Here is a 17,030-nt window from a genome sequence, read left to right as displayed (position 1 = left end):
AAAAATAAGACTTGGTTCCACACACGGATCAAGTTTCATTTCGATCAATAATGATAACGCCACTTCCATTTTTTCTATTGCTAGAGCGAGTAAGGAGATTTTGCTGTTTGAACTGGTCACGCATTCGCCATTTTTAACAACAGTTGTAAAAATGGTGGATGCGAAACAAAAAACTTAAATAAAACATTTAAAATGAATTAGGATAAGATAATTGAAAACATAAAATTAATTGCCTTTTGGATGTAGTTGTAATTATATAATTAGTTTGTGTATTCACAATATTTAAACATTTATTAGACATCAGAATCATATTTTTTATAGTATTTCAAAAGTCTCTTTACTGATTAATTAAAAAAATTTAAATAGTACTTGTTAAAAATGGATCTAACAGTAGGTAAAATAAATTACTTTTAATATAATCAACTTGTTCTTAGAATTTGTTTAATAGTAACTAATTATTGGATTGGTTGCGCATTCACCATTTTTAACACCACTTGTAAAAATGGTGGATGCGAAACAAAAAGCTTAATTAATATATTCAAATGAATTAGGATAAGATATTTGAAAACATAAATTTAATTACCTTTTGGATGTAGATGTAATTATACAATTTGTTTGCGCATTCACGATGTTTAAACATTTATTAAACATCAAAGTCTTATTTTATATAGTATTTTAAAGGTTACTTTATTGATTACTTAAAAAAATTTAAATAATACCTGTTAAAAATGGATCTAACAGCGGATAAAATAAATTACTTTTAATATAATCAATTTATTCTTAGAATTTGTTTAATAGTAACTAATTATTGGATTGGTTGCGCATTCGCCATTTTTAACAACACTTGTAAAAATGGTGGATGCGAAACAAAAAACTTAATTAAAATAATCAAATGAATTAGGATAAGATATTTGAAAACATAAATTTAATTACCTTTTGGATGTAGATGTAATTATACAATTTGTTTGCGCATTCACGATGTTTAAACATTTATTAAAATTAAAATCATATTTTTAATAGTATTTTAAAGGTTACTTTACTGAATAATTAAAAAACTTTAAATAGTACCTGTTGAAAATGGTTCTAACAGTAGATAAAATAAATTTTTTTTAATATTTTACTTTTTATTACTCCATTTGACAGTTTATAAAGGATATTGTACCGACGTTCAGATTTAGATCCGCGAATAAAGAAATCTTTAGTCGCGAATACAGAAATTGGGTTGCATTATTTTAATCCGCGAATAGTGAAAACGCGAGTGTAGGAATAAGGAGCTTTTACTGTATTAAAATATATAATAGTAATAATAACCCTTAGAATAATTATAAAATTGATATCAGTGTAATCATTTCTGGAGTATAATAAATGTATTATATCATATAAATATATTATTTTTCTCCATGTTGATTGAGTAAGTGACTAGCTGAAAGATACAGTTTTACGGTAAAAGTTGTAAAGAGTATTAGAAATGACAAATTATATAGATAGTGAAAAAATGTGACTTTATTTGATATCTAATATCATTAACAGTACATAACTAGGAACAAAATTTAATTATTTTATAATTGCAAATTCCAGTGGGAATTGAAAAGTTGAATTCACTATTTTGAATTTCAAATGCTGTGTACATATTTATTTAATTATTCTTAAATTTCTTAACTATCGTTTTTGCTTGTAATTAACGTAAAATATGAATACGCCATTTTAATAATCTGTAACATAAAACATATAATTTTTCTACTGAATTTAAGTTAACTTATTATCAAACATTAAATATATATGTTATTACCATTATGAATAAATCGTATGTCAAATTTGCGAATGGTCCAGCTGAAATAGTCAAAGGTTTTTGGCTGCGCAATATAATTAACTGCAAATCTCTTTGTAATGACTTATTCATCTTATACCAATTACACATGCATATAATTTTGTCTCCCAAAGTTTCACTCTATAACAGAGAGACATTTAGTATTTGCGAATGTTTGAATAAAAAAATTAATACTATGTAAATGAGATCTTGTCCAGAGTGACACATTATAAATATTGTAGTTAACCAACCGATCATCTGCACGACTGCATCAATGTTCTACAAAATGAAAACTTTATATTACAAACCGCATTAAATAATATAAAATACACATAAATACCGAAGATTGCCTTGCTATCAAAGCTATGACTATAGCTGTAAAAATTGTGTGAATCCCCAATACTTTATTATACAGTTTCGCGGTTTTATTTGATATACTACAATAAAATATTTGATGTATGGCTTTTATTAGTGATTACCTTACCTAATGATATCTTGATGGTACCGAATACAAAGCTTCATAATTTCTTTTTGTATTTTTACATCTTTTTCATTTGGAATACCTTCTAAGATGAGGCATAAGTGATTCATTCTATTTCCGATATACGTAACTATTTCGTAAACCAATGCAACTAGACAACAACCCCCAAAAAAAATATGATATGTTGATAATTGTTCAGCTAAATATAAAACCTGAAGAAGTGGAAAAAAGTTCATGTCAAACGGTAAAATAGTGGGTAAGAAAATGCCGCAAGATAGTTCTGGATTTGTTGTTTTTTTTAATGTGCCACATGAATTTTTTATAAAGATATGTGTGACACCGTAAAAGGTGCATATCATAAACATGCTGAAACTGAATAACATTACACGTCTGTTCGTCTTATCCCTAATCTCTGCAAAGTCAGGTGGGAACTGAAAGTCCTCCTCGTTGGACAGATGAAAACATATAGACAGCATTAAGTCTACGTTAAGTATGAATTGAATGTTCATGTAGACAAAAGGTATGGCAGCACAAAGTGGTTCTATTAATTCTGTGTCTAAAGGAATCCCAACTAAAAAACAATATATTAAATTATTTTGTCATTTAAATTATTTCATTACTCACATTTAATTCTATAAGCAAAATCGTAAATTATCGATAGAGGCATTGAATATAATAAAGGTGTCATCAGAACATATTTCAAGCAGTTTATTTTTCCATTACCGGACCATATTCCTAATAATTTTAAATTATTTAGGGTAACTTGCAACACGAGATTCTTTTTACTCATGTTTATAGACGGATTCATTCGACTAAATGTAAAATAATGGATCCATAGTGTGTCAGTGGTCACAACTGAATCAATAACAATTTGATACTAGTCATTATGTAAATTGGTTTGATATTAAGTTTATCGATCTATAAAAAAGCCTCCATGCAATTTGTAACGTTTGTGCAAATTGTATAATAAACGTTATCATATATAATAATAGACTGGGGTGGTGACTTAATAAAATGAGATGGTTATACAGTTCTATATAACTATTTATAATTTTAAAATTAGTTTAAGAATAATTATACAAATTTATAAAATTATATTTTTTATTTTTAATATATGTCACCAACAATTGTAATGTATGTTAAACGCAGTTGAAAGTGCAATTGAACCATGTATTAAAAATTGTGTACAGAATACTAATAAATAATAATAATAAAATACATATTTTTAAACAATACATATTTTAATATAACAATATAACAATACTATTATAAATATAATATCTATTTTAGAATTATTCTAAATCCCATTAATTCCCTAACTGTTAATTATTTAAACAGTACATAATAAATTTAATATTGTTTTCATTTAAGGTAAATTATAACGTTTTGATTAATCTCGATGTTATCATGAAGCTTAACATTCATTTAATCATTCATTTATAGAATTTGCGGAAAGGTCTTAAATAATGAAATATTTATTTTATTATTTCTGTTGTTTCGGTTTGTTTGAAATATATATATAGAAAAAACTACATATTTATAGCTTCTTCAGAATAATATTTGCTATATGAAACATAATTTTTCCACAGAATTATGAATATGCATAATTATTTTATGAAACTTGGTACATACCCATTTTAAGGGATGCTTAATCCAGTGGTGTGGTTATAAAAATTGTGCTAGTATGATATTTTCAATTATCAAGCCTAAATCGTGATTTAAAAAAGATACATTTTGGGTATTCACAATTAACATTTAATAACCTGTTTAAAATGAAAATGGATGTTTTACCAAACAATATTAAATTAGAACACCCCCTTCTTGTGTGTTCTTATAAGTGTTCTAACTGTATAAACCTCATAAGCCTCGATTGTATAGAATGTAGAAAATTAAAACACAAATAGTTTTGTATAGAATATATTTGTTTGAATGTTTTCTTTAAATATAATAACATAAATAGTACATTGTAATATACATGAATTACTTAAGGATACATTGTATTTTATAAAGGTACATTATTACAAAGTATTGGTGAAATATAACATACAAAGCATCGTGCGTAAATTAATTTACTACAATATAATGAGATACTCATTTTGTTGTATTTTCTAAATATTATTTTGATTATTCACATACAATGTCAAATAGGAATATGCCGTTTTAATAATCTGCAACATAAAATAGATTATATATTCAATTTAAATCAATTTAACTTATTACTGTTATGAATAAATCGTAATTTAAAGTTGCAAAGTATCCAGCTGAAAAATATAAGGAACTTTGGCTGCGCAGCAATAAGAGCTGTAGATCCTTTTGAAGAGAGGAGTTCAACTTATAATAATCACACATATACATAAGTTTATCTGTAAAATTCTCACTCTATAATAAAGAATTGTATAATTAATGCAATTTTTAATTAAATAAAAATTATTACTACGTTAATTAGTTTCTGCCCAGAGTGACAGAACCAAAATATAGCAAGTAACCAAGCGGCGATATGCAGCAATGCACTTATGCTCTACAAAATGCACCTCATAGAAATATCATAAAATAATATAAAAAATATGTAAATACTTCTAAAGCAAATCTTCCTAGCAAAGCAAACACAACAGCTGCAAAAATTGCATGAATCGCGAAAAATAGTTTATATAAATCAGTAGTTTTATTTGCCACACTGAAATAAGACGTATCAAACATTTGGAATTTCTTAAATTTTGGCTTACCAAATGATGTGTTGATGGTATCGAATACAATATCTCATTCTTTCTTTTTGCTGTTTATCATCTTCTTCATTTGGAATACTTTCTAAGATGAGGCACAAATGATTCAATCTATTTTCAATATGCACAACTATTTCATAAGCCAAAAACATTATGTAGCAACAACCAAAAAACATATGTACTGATGTTATAACTTCGATTAGAAAAAATAATTGATAAACTGGAAAAAAGTGTATGTCAAATGGTAAAATTGATGGAACAAAAAGGCCACAATAATGTGATAGATTTTCTTTTTCCTTGAATTTTTCACATGGATTTTCCAAAATAATTTGGAGAATGACATAAATGCTAAATAAGGTGTATATGTATATATTATATATCTTTCCATGTCTATGTATTTTATCCATTGTTTCTTCAAAGTCAGGTGGGAACGCAAATTCCTTCACATCGGACATATCAACGTATATAGATTGAATTGTTTCAATATTAAGAATGAATTGGATAACCACATAACTAGCAGTTAATAAAGACACGATACTTGCAATTAGTTCCAGGTCGAAAGAAATACCATCTAAGAAAGATAATATTATTCTATTTAATAAATCGAAAACTAATTACTTACGTTTAATCCTATAGATGATGTCCACAGTGAATGCAAAATACGTCATGTAAAAAAAAGGCACCAAAAGAATATATTTCTTGGCGAACCAAGAGGTTCTTATTCCATTTTCGGGCCATATTTGTACAAATTTTAAATTATTTAAAGTACGTTGCATCGGGCGACTTTCCTCAACCATGTTTGTTGATAAACTGATTCGACTAAAACTCTTCAGTATGGTAATTTTAAGTGGGTTGTAACTTTATAAGGTTAGTAAGTGAGTGAAAGAATGTACCCATCCAATGTATGGTATATTCAATATGAAAGAGTGGGATATATATAATTATACAAATTATTGATTTATAAATCAATATGTTTCAATAAATGTTTTCCCCCATGCAGAAAATTGTTGGAATAACAAAATAACCTATGATTGAAAATAAATACTTTTAGATAATATTTTATTAATAGTAAATTAATAAACACAAGTTTATAGCTTCTACACTGTTTCAAGAAATGAACGTAGCTATAATATTGTAAATATTTTTTTCTTTTTAAGTAAATAGTACATTGTTAGTGTTAAGTTTGAAAAATCCTCGTATATGACTTTTAAAAAGTGTGTAAACGATTTTACAAGATGGAATGAAAATAAGGCTCCAAAACTTCAACCACATTTCGCTGAGACATCATATTGCCACCAATGAAAACAGAAGGTGTAAGCACCCCATACCATTAAACTTATATTGCCAAGAATACATTAACCTTCCTAAAAGCCTCCCATGTGAATTTACCTTGTCTCCCCAGATTTTCAGACCTTTCCGCAATCGAATATGTGTGAGAATTGTTTGGGTTACGATAATTGAAAATATTAAGAAGTAAATACTGCATAAAAGGTATCTTACATCATATCCTATCGATTTAGGAAAGGTCTGAACAGTATAATTTATAACATCTTTGTTGATCAATTTCTTTAGCTATTTCGATTGATCTGAATTACAAAGTACTCTGATTTGTGGTAAATAAAATATATGTAACAATTACTATACTTAAATCCTTAAATTATGTAGTGGCTATATAAATATTGCTAAACCATAGATTTAAGACAACAAATAATAACGTCATTTAAAAATATCCAAAAGTAGAAAATATTTCAAATTTGGAATCTCGGGTATATAAAAATTAAAACACAGTTTTATTAAATTTATAAAATTTTATTTGTATGAATGTGTTCTGCACATAATAATATAAACAGTTAATTAAATATGATGCATAATTCTAACATTATTGGTAAATTAATTAAATACATCTATTTTGTGCCGTATTTTATTGATGAATAATTAACTATAATGTAATATAATGTAACATCGTGAGTGAGCTAATTTAATTGCGTGTCCTAAATATCATTTTGTGTATTTACAAATAACGTCCAAAATGAATACGCAGTTTTAATAATCTGCAATAGAAGACATCTAATTTCTTCAATTTCAATTAATTCAACATTTTACCTTTATAAATAAATCATAATTTAATGTTGCGAAGTAACCAGCTGGAAAAGTTAAAGGTCTTTGAGTACGTAATAACATTAACTGTAAATCATTTTGAAGAGAGGTGTTCAACTTATACCACTTACACATATACATAATCTTTCCTCCCAAAGTTTCACCCTATAACAAATAAATTTATGATTAATACATTTATTAATTAATTACGAATTATTACTGTGTAAGTTAGTTCCTGTCCAGAGTGACACATTAAAAATATAACAATTAACCAACCGGCTACTTGGGCACTTGCATTGATGTTCTACAAAGTTATATATAATAGTAACAGTATAATAATAACATAATTACAAGTACATGTGATGCCAATCTTCCTAATAAAGCAAACACTACAGCTGTAAAAATTGCATGGACCGCGAAAATCTTTTTATACAGATCGGTAGTTTCTTTTGTTATCCTAAAATAAAACATAACTTGAACATATGACATTTATTAGACTTATCATACCTGTTGATTTGTTGGTGGTACCGAATACAATGTTTCATTATTTGTTTTTGAACATTTTCGTCTTTTTCATTTGGAATACTTTCTAAAATGAGGCACAAATGATTCGTTCTGTTTCCTATATACAAAACTATTTCATAAGCCAATAGCATTATGTGAGCAGCCCCAACAAAAATATGCAAAGCCGATAAACATTCGACTAAAAATAATAACTGAAAAACTGGAAAAATATTTATGTTAAATGGAAAAATCGTGGGGACGAAAAGTCCGCAAGAATATGTTAAATTTTCTGCTTTTTTAAATATTTCACATGGATTTTCTGTAACAGCTTCTGCGATGACATAGATAATAAATAATATGTAAATATATATATTATAAATCTTGCTGTATTTATTTACTTTATCCCTGGTTTCTTCAAAGTCAGGTGGTGTGGAAAATTCTTCCGCGTTGGACAAACCATTGCATATGGACTGCATTGATTCAATATTAAGCATGAATTGAACAACCACATAAACAACAGTTGCAAGAGAAAATAAATATGCAACTAATTCTTGGTTAAAAGGTATTCCAACTAAAAAAATAATTTTATTTAGTTGTATAATTGAATGTTTCAATTTTCTTTACTTACATATAACTCTATAGGCAATGTCCAAAATCACTGCAAAAGGAGTAAAGTAAGACAAAGGCGTCAAAAGAAGATATTTCTTGTAGAACCATAAATTTGTTTTTCCATTATCGGGCCATATTCCTATCAATTTTAAACTGTTTAGAGTACTTTGAAGCACGAGACTTTCTCCAGCCATGTCGACTAATAGACTGATTCGATTAAAACTATTCATAATAATTATACAGAAAGAGCAGTTTTAAAACGTCACTGAGTGAGTGCGAGTGAAAAGGTAGTCACTAAATATATAAAAGAGTGAGATAAATATTATGTTATGGATTTATATTTGAATCAATATATCTGTAATAACTGTTTTCCCACCTTGTAACATATTAATATGAACAATCGTATCACTCCTTAAAGTAAAATGTGTTTTTCCTATAAAATAATGAATTTTAAGGAAAACAAATTAGTCGGAAACTATAGTATGTGTAATCATGTTATTCATATATTCAGATAAAATGAGTTTCACATTGATTAAAACCAACAAAAACGTATTTTACCTTTTAAATATCAAACTCGATGAAAGAGTTTACCTTTCAACCACATAGTCAATCAAATCCACTTGCTTGGTGAGCAAGTAACGTGCACCACCAGTTCGATAACCCACCAGCCACCACTTCTACCTTTGTATACTGATAAATTAAAAAATAAGTAAATACTTGTTTCTGCATTTCGTGCGTCATCAGATAGGACACAATTCAAAATTGCAATTCTATACAACTCTGAAAATCCTATGACAAGCTTTACAATTAAAATACTGTTTAATTTGGTTAGTGGGGTAGCTTGTCGCTGCATTTACGGCGACAAGTTTTTCATTTAGAAAAATTTATTAATTTTATTCTTTCGAAGGTAACAATTTTGAAAAACTAGAAAGCCCATCGTCGCTGAGTAAATGCAGCACTATACTAAGTTTCAATTTATGAGCATATAAATTTAGTTTTATGAGAATAAACATAATAAATAAATAAATGTATTTATTTATATCTTTATTTATAAATAAGTACATTTGGATATTGGACAAGCGAATACAAATTGATTAACATAATAACATAATACAATAAATGACATAAATTTACACTTTTATTACAATAAATGTACATATTTATACAAAAATATCAACTTCATAACATATAATAAATACGAAATTAATCAATCAATTTAATTTTTTGGTAATAAAACAAAATTTACTTTTATTTATTTAATCTGAAAGAGAATATCTGATTAGATTACCTAAAAGACACAAGAAACACATTTTTCATTACACAAGATGTAAAACTTTTATTAATTGCTCAATATAAACGTAATTCATTGGAAAATGGATAAATAAGGGATAGAAAATAAATTTTATGTATGTAAGCTGAAAGAGAATATCTGATTACATTACCTAAAAGACATAAGAAACAATCATTTTATGACACGTAAGATATAAAATTTTATAAATTAATCAAAATAAATCTGTAATCTAGTGGAAAAAGAATAAATAAGGGATAAAAAATAAATTTTATTTTATGTATGTAAGCTGAAAGAGAATATCTGATTAGATTACCAAAAAGACATAAGAAACAAACATTTTATGACACAAAATGTAAAATTTATATTAATTAACATAAATATGTAATTTAATAGAAATGGAATAATTATATAGACAGAAAATTGAATAAAGTTTCATTTATGTAAGCTAAAAGAGAATATCTGATTAGATGACCTAAAGAACATAAAAAACAAACATTTTATAACACTTAAGATATAAAATTTTATAAATTAATCAAAATAAATCTGTAATTTAGTGGAAAAAGAATAAATAAGGGATAGAAAATAAATTTTATTTTATGTATGTAAGCTGAAAGAGAATACCTGATTAGATTACCCAAAAGACATAAGAAAAACATTTTATGACACAAGATGTAAAATTTATATTAATTAACATAAATATGTAATTTAATGGAAAAGGAATAATTATATGGACAGAAAACTGAATAAAGTTTTATTTATGTAAGCTGAAAGAGAATATCTGATTAGATGACATAAAGGACATAAAAAAAATATTTTAAGACACTTAAGATGTAAAATTTTATTAATTAATCAAAATAAATCTGTAATTTAGTGGAAAAGGAATAAATAGGGGGGATATGAAATAAAACAAAGTTTTCATTATTTATGTAAGCTGAAAAAGAATGTCAAAGTATATTATCCAAAGGACACATAAAACAATAAAAGCTTTATGAAAACTTTCCTTTTGGGAAAGTAATAAATAAAATGTATGGAGCAAACAATAATTTGTTCTACCTTCCGCAAATATTTAGTAAAATAATTAATGAACGCAATAATAAATCGACACCAAAGTTGAAACGACAAAAAAAGAACCGGATATAACATGTTTAAAAACTTACTTTGCGTTGCCAGTTGCCCAGTTAACTAGTCTCGTTCTGGACCTACCTGAAAATAATCAAAAACGTTCAGTTAGTATTATTGTTTAATTAGTAATTCAATTATTATTTGTTACCTTTAATGCTCTTTCCCTGTTGCCTTATCGTCTCTCCAATGGTTGGTTGTGTCATCACAGTTCAGGATTTGTCCATCAAAGTTCCCAAAATAGTTCACGTTGGAGAAAACACTACATCACTGTTGTCCTTAGCACTTTTATCCGTCGAATCGATGAGAAAATAAACAAAAATCTTCCCTAAATGTTTTAGTTAAAGAAAAAACACTTTGATTTGTATTTGTTACAACTACTACTTATGTTATCTACTGTTCTTTACTTAACACCAAAGAATTAATAAGGTTCTGGTTCAATAATCGCTGTATAACATCATCAGAGTTCATTTCATGGTTAGTGCGTTAAACGTACAGATAATCAGTGCACCCCTCGATTTCAAACCCAACCACTGCTGCCGCCAGGCTGCCTAATTAGAGCTTATCGGTACTGTGACCAAGACTCCGGGTCAGGACTTCAAACCAACAGGGGACCGAAAATCTCGCGCCCGATCTTACTTATCCAAGTAAAATATAAATACTTTCATTAATTTACAGGTGACCGACTATCTCTTTCTCCCGACTTTACTTATTCAAGTAAAGTATCAATACTTTAGACAATTTATAGGCGAACGAAAATCTCTTTCTCTCAACTTTACTTATCCAAGTAAAATACCCTTACAAAAATTACTTCTGAATGATTTTATTAATATTTGTCAATGTAAATAATTTGTGTGACTTTACTTATCCAAAAAAGTTTATTTCATGGTTACTGCATTAAACGTACAGATAATCAGTGCACCCCTCGATTTCAAACCTAACCACTGCTGCCGCCAGGCTGCCTAATTAGAGCTTATCGGTACTGTGACCAAGACTCCGGGTCAGGACTTCAAACCAACAGGGGACCGAAAATCTCGCGCCCGATCTTACTTATCCAAGTAAAATATAAATACTTTCATTAATTTACAGGTGACCGACTATCTCTTTCTCCCGGCTTTACTTATTCAAGTAAAGTATCAGTACTTTCGACAATTTGTAGGCGACCGAAAATCTCTTTCTCTCAACTTTACTTATCCAAGTAAAATATCAACCCTTTCCAAAAAATTACTTCTGAATGCTTTTATTAATATTTGTCAATGTAAATAATTTGTATGACTTTACTTATCCAAAAAAGTTCATTTCATGGTTACTGCGTTAAACGTACAGATAATCAGTGCACCCCTCGATTTCAAACCTAACCACTGCTGCCGCCAGGCTGCCTAATTAGAGCTTATCGGTACTGTGACCAAGACTCCGGGTCAGGACTTCAAACCAACAGGGGACCGAAAATCTCGCGCCCGATCTTACTTATCCAAGTAAAATATAAATACTTTCAATAATTTACAGGTGACCGACTATCTCTTTCTCTCGACTTTACTTATTCAAGTAAAGTATCGATACTTTCGACAATTTGTAGACGACCGAAAATCTCTTTCTCCCAACTTTACATATCCAAGTAAAATATCAACCCTTTCCAAAAAATTACTTCTAAATGCTTTTATTAATATTTGTCAATGTAAATAATTTGAATGACTTCACTTATCCAAGTAAAGTATTAAATTTATTCAAAAATGTACTATAGGGTTATTTTATTTAGTATAAAATACTTTCGAAAATGTATATTTAAATGCTTTTATTTATTCCAGTAATGACAAAAAATGTTCTTTCAATAGTTAAAACAATGAGAGTCGATTACTTATTTATATTTCTAATAATTTTGGTATGTCCTGTAATAACAAAAATATACCATAAACCAGGTACACAGGAAAGAATTTCTAATGGTAGAAACTGATTTAAAATATAGATGTTAATACAAGTAATTTGAGTAAAAATCAAAATTTACTAATAAAATGTTTAAATATTAAACCGAAACTCTAATTATTAACTTGCTTTTATCATTCATTATTGAATATAAATCGGATTTTTTATTGTTTATACAGTTAAAGCATATTTCCAAAAATTGTTTTTGCATTATCGTGTCAGTTGTAACTAGACGTTTTTTGATCATAAAAAAGTAATCCTTGGTGTGTCACACCATGAGTGTTGATCTTGAATATCGATTACACAATCAATGTTCAAGCATTTTATTCATTTTAAATCATTTATTTTTCAATTATTTTAATTAAATTAATGTAAATTATTTAACTATTTAAATTCTTACTTACAAAAACATTTATTCTAATTATAAAAAATATAACACATCAGTTTCGACCAATAAAAATGAAAAAGTTGATCAAATTGTTTTCAAATTTTTTTTAATTTCTGTTTAATTAAACTGATTTTAAATACTGACATTAAAAAATATTCAATTAAAAATCGAGTCTTTAATTTACTATTAAAATATTTGAATATTTAATAGAAACTTTAAATTAATTCATACTAATTACTTTACGTAACTGTACTGAAATATTGTTTAAACAACTTTACAAAATTGACTCGTATTTTAATAAAATTTAAATAAACATCAGACAATTACCAAAAGCTTTCAATATTGGTTTCACATTTAAACAAGAAAATTAAAAAAATCCCTTAAACAATTGATTCAAAATAAAAAATCCTACCTTTTAACCCCGTAGCATGTCCAGTAGGGCACTAATTGATCGCACGAGTGACTGCACTAACCCAAAGCGCACCACCTAATTAATTGGGGTGGATGGCAGCGCGGACCACCACCCCCGACCGATCGACCGGTCGATACGCGGATCGATAACATAATGACCGTAATTTAATGGCGCCGTCCAATAACTAGTCATCCCATGCCTGCGATTGGTCAACGTTGAGGTTTATGTAATTCCTTCAAGAAGGTTTTTGATTGAAACGGAATTTTTTTGTTGAAACATCTGATTTTATACACTCTTAAACAAAAAACATTTTATATTAATTATTTTAATTATTAGCTCATTTTACCTGTTTAATGATAATAACCAAAATATCTGAGGTACTAATCGACAAATTTTAAATAAATCATTATTTTTATCTTAATTCAGAATATTATAAACCATCAAAATACAGCAATTTTAATGTAACATTATATAAATATGAATATGAACAATATCTAAGCTTGCTGTTGAGAGTCATATCCATAACACTATGGGTTTAGTTTTCAATAGTGGCTATTTGACGTCCCAGCGATATGTGGATGACATTTTGGAGCCTTATTTTCTTCTCTACATAAGAAGAAATCTCCAACTAATTTTTCAGCAAAACAATGCCCGTCCACATATTGCCAGAAATATATTAAACTTCCTAGAAGCCTCCCATGTGAATTTACTGCCGTGTCTACCCAGATTTTCAGACCTTTCCCTAATCGAATATGTGTGAGAATTGTTTGGGTTACTATAATTGAAAATATTAAGAAGTAAACACTGCCTGGGTACATCGTAACCCATCGATTGGGGAAAGGTCTGAACAGTATAATTTATAACATCTTTGTTGATCAATTTCTTTAGCTATTTCGATTGATCTGAATTACAAAGTACTCTGATTTGTGGTAAATAAAATATATGTAACATAAATATTGCTAAACCATAAAGTAGAAAAAATTTCAAATTTGAAATCTCGGGTATATAGAAATTAAAAGATAGTTTTTAATAAAATTTTATTTGTATGAACGTGTTGTGCACATAATAATATAAATAGTGTATTATTAGCGTGTAGTGTATGTCGTAGCGGAATTAATTTTATTTAACAATTAATTAAATATGATGATGTGCATAACTGTAACATTATTAATAATTTAATTAATAAATACATCTATTTTGTGCCCTATTTCATTGATATATAATGTAATAAAGTATAACATCGTGAGTGAATAAATTTGACTGTGTTGCCTAATTATCCTTTTGTGTATTTACGATCAACGTCCAATATGAATACGCAGTTTTAACAATCTGCAATATAAGACATTATTTCTTCAGTTTCAATCAATTCATTTTTTTACCGTTATAAATAAATTATAATTCAAGGTTGCGAAGTATCCAGCTGGAAATATGACAGGTTTTTGGGTATGTAATAACATTAACATCAAATCCTTTTGAAGAGAGGTGTTCAACTTATACCACTTACACATATACATAATCTTTTCTCCCAATGTTTCACCCTATAATAAATAAATATTCAATTATTTAATACATTTATTATTTAATTGAAAATTATTACTATGTGAGTTAGTTCCTGTCCAGAATGACACATTAAAAATATAGCAATTAACCAACAGGCTATATGGATCCTTGAACTGACGTTCTATAAAATATCATATATCAGTAATTGCATAAAAATAATATAACTATAAATACTTCTGATGCCAATTTTGCTTGTAAAGCAAAAACTACAGCTGTAAAAATTGCATGAATCGCGAAAACCTTTTTATATAGCCCCGTTAATTCATTAATTGTCCTGAAATAGAACTTAAAACGAACTTATCACATTTATTAGACTTTGTATTACCTGTTGATTTGTTGGTGGTACCGAATACAATGTTTCATTGTTTGTTTTTGAACATTTTCATCTCCTTCATTTGGAATACTTTCTAAAATGAGGCACAAATGATTCATTCTGCTTCCTATATACAAAACTATTTCATATGCCAATAGCATTATGTAAGCACCCCCAATAAGAATGTGGAATGACGATATATATTCAAACAAAAATAATAACTGATAAACTGGAAAAACATTGATGTTAAATGGAAAAATTGTGGGGACAAAACAGCCGCAAGAATATGTTAAATTTTCTGCTTGCTTATATATTTCACATGGATTTTCTGCAACAATTTCTATGATGGCATAGATGTTAAACAATACGTACAAATATATATTATAAAACTTGTTCTGTTTGTCTATTTTAACCCTAATTTCTGTAAAGTCAGGTGGTGTAGAAAATTCTTCCACGTCGGACAAAGTAAGGCGTATAGACTGCATTGATTCAATATTAAGTATAAATTGAACGTTCACATACATGATAGTTGCGAGAGAAAGAGAATATACATTTAATTCTTGTTCAAAAGGAATTCCAACTAAAAAATATTTGTACTTAGACGTATTATTGAAAATTTGTTTCTTTACTTACATATAAGTCTATAAGTAATATCCAAAATTAATACAAACGGTGTAAAGTACAACACTGGTACCAAAAGAAGATATTTCTTGTAGTACCATGAGTTTCTTTTTCCATTTTCTGACCATAATCCTATAAATTTTAAATTGTTTAGAGTGCTTTGCAACACGAGACTTTCTTCAGGCATGACGCCTTATATACTGATTCGATTAAAATTATTCATTCATTAATAATTATACAGTAACAACAATTTTAAAACGTCATAGACTGTGCTCCAATGAGAAAATATAAAAGAGTGAGACTAATATTATAGTGCATATTATAGATTTATATATAAATCAATATATTTCCCACCTTATATTAATATTAATAATCACTGAAATTCTTTAAAGTAAAATGTACTTTCACCAGTAAAATCTAATGTAAGGAAAAAAGTTGTTTAATATTAACACAAAATTTTAAACTAATCGAAGTACAAAAGTACCTAATATATTTCTCACATTAAAATATACTATATATATATATATATATATATATATATATAGTTCCAACGTTCCTCCTTGCTTCAAACTATTTTCAATGTAAAAACATATTTCATAATATGCGCGTCGAAAAAGTGGAAAAATATTAACGTCAAATGGAAAAGTTGTGACAAAAAGGTCGTAATATCTAATAAATAATTTTAAATTATTTATTTAAAGTACGTTGCAACGGAAAACTTTCTTCAATCATGTCGAGTGACTGATTCTACTAAAACGTGGGAATATTAAAACGTTATGGTGATTCAATATGAAAGAAACATAAATATTGTCACATACAAAATCCACTTTTTCCGTAACATAATGTAACTATGAAATTTAGTCACTGTACCAAAATTTTCATGTGCTAATTTATTTTATTTACTTCAATCATTAATTTGAAATGTATAAAATTACTGTTAACTTGAACTTCTACTGAATATATTTAATATTTTTAAACAGTTTCTAAATAATTGCTAATTTAAAAATATTTTATTTAATTACAATCCATTTAAACAACGATGGTCCGACGAATGTTTGTACTAAACAAGACCGGTCATAACGATGCACGTAATACAACGCCCACCATGTTACCGCGACTTAGATTGGCGGCATTTGCGCTGAACGAAAATGCGCTAGCCAATCGATGTATAGAAGAATATTGACCTCT

General features: G+C 27.6%; 2 protein-coding genes across 2 annotated transcripts; both read right to left on the bottom strand.

Annotated features, from left to right (window-relative positions):
- Positions 1 to 1,584: 1,584 nt before the first annotated feature.
- On the bottom strand, positions 1,585 to 2,398 carry LOC126266279 (odorant receptor 4-like). The gene is made up of 5 exons (XM_049969957.1): positions 2,292 to 2,398; positions 2,148 to 2,244; positions 2,003 to 2,086; positions 1,790 to 1,948; positions 1,585 to 1,712 (listed from the first exon to the last, which is right to left on the bottom strand). Exons 1-5 carry the CDS (start codon positions 2,396 to 2,398, stop codon positions 1,656 to 1,658), a joined length of 504 nt encoding a protein of 167 aa, XP_049825914.1. The 3' UTR covers positions 1,585 to 1,655.
- An 11,978-nt stretch (positions 2,399 to 14,376) lies between these two features.
- Positions 14,377 to 15,854, bottom strand: LOC109597766 (odorant receptor 4-like). The gene is made up of 5 exons (XM_049969848.1): positions 15,234 to 15,854; positions 15,083 to 15,182; positions 14,946 to 15,029; positions 14,728 to 14,886; positions 14,377 to 14,677 (listed from the first exon to the last, which is right to left on the bottom strand). The coding sequence occupies exons 1-5, from the start codon at positions 15,743 to 15,745 to the stop codon at positions 14,618 to 14,620; spliced, it is 915 nt and encodes a 304-aa protein (XP_049825805.1). The 5' UTR covers positions 15,746 to 15,854; the 3' UTR covers positions 14,377 to 14,617.
- Positions 15,855 to 17,030: the final 1,176 nt, after the last annotated feature.

This window comes from Aethina tumida, chromosome 7, assembly GCF_024364675.1.
Source record: "Aethina tumida isolate Nest 87 chromosome 7, icAetTumi1.1, whole genome shotgun sequence".
NCBI lineage: Eukaryota > Metazoa > Arthropoda > Insecta > Coleoptera > Nitidulidae > Aethina > Aethina tumida.
This window is presented reverse-complemented; position numbering and strand designations above follow the sequence as displayed.

Coding starts and splice junctions, on each gene's coding strand:
- LOC126266279 (XM_049969957.1), bottom strand. CDS start 2,398: ATGAATCACTTATGCCTCATCTTAGAAGGTATTCCAAATGAAAAAGAT. Junction 2,087..2,147: donor TGATAGCAAGGCAATCTTCG/GTATTTATGTGT, acceptor TTCATTTTGTAG/AACATTGATGCAGTCGTGCA. Junction 1,713..1,789: donor CATACGATTTATTCATAATG/GTAATAACATAT, acceptor TTTATGTTACAG/ATTATTAAAATGGCGTATTC.
- LOC109597766 (XM_049969848.1), bottom strand. CDS start 15,745: ATGTATGTGAACGTTCAATTTATACTTAATATTGAATCAATGCAGTCT. Junction 14,887..14,945: donor GACAGGAACTAACTCACATA/GTAATAATTTTC, acceptor TATTTATTATAG/GGTGAAACATTGGGAGAAAA. Junction 14,678..14,727: donor ATTATAATTTATTTATAACG/GTAAAAAAATGA, acceptor CTTATATTGCAG/ATTGTTAAAACTGCGTATTC.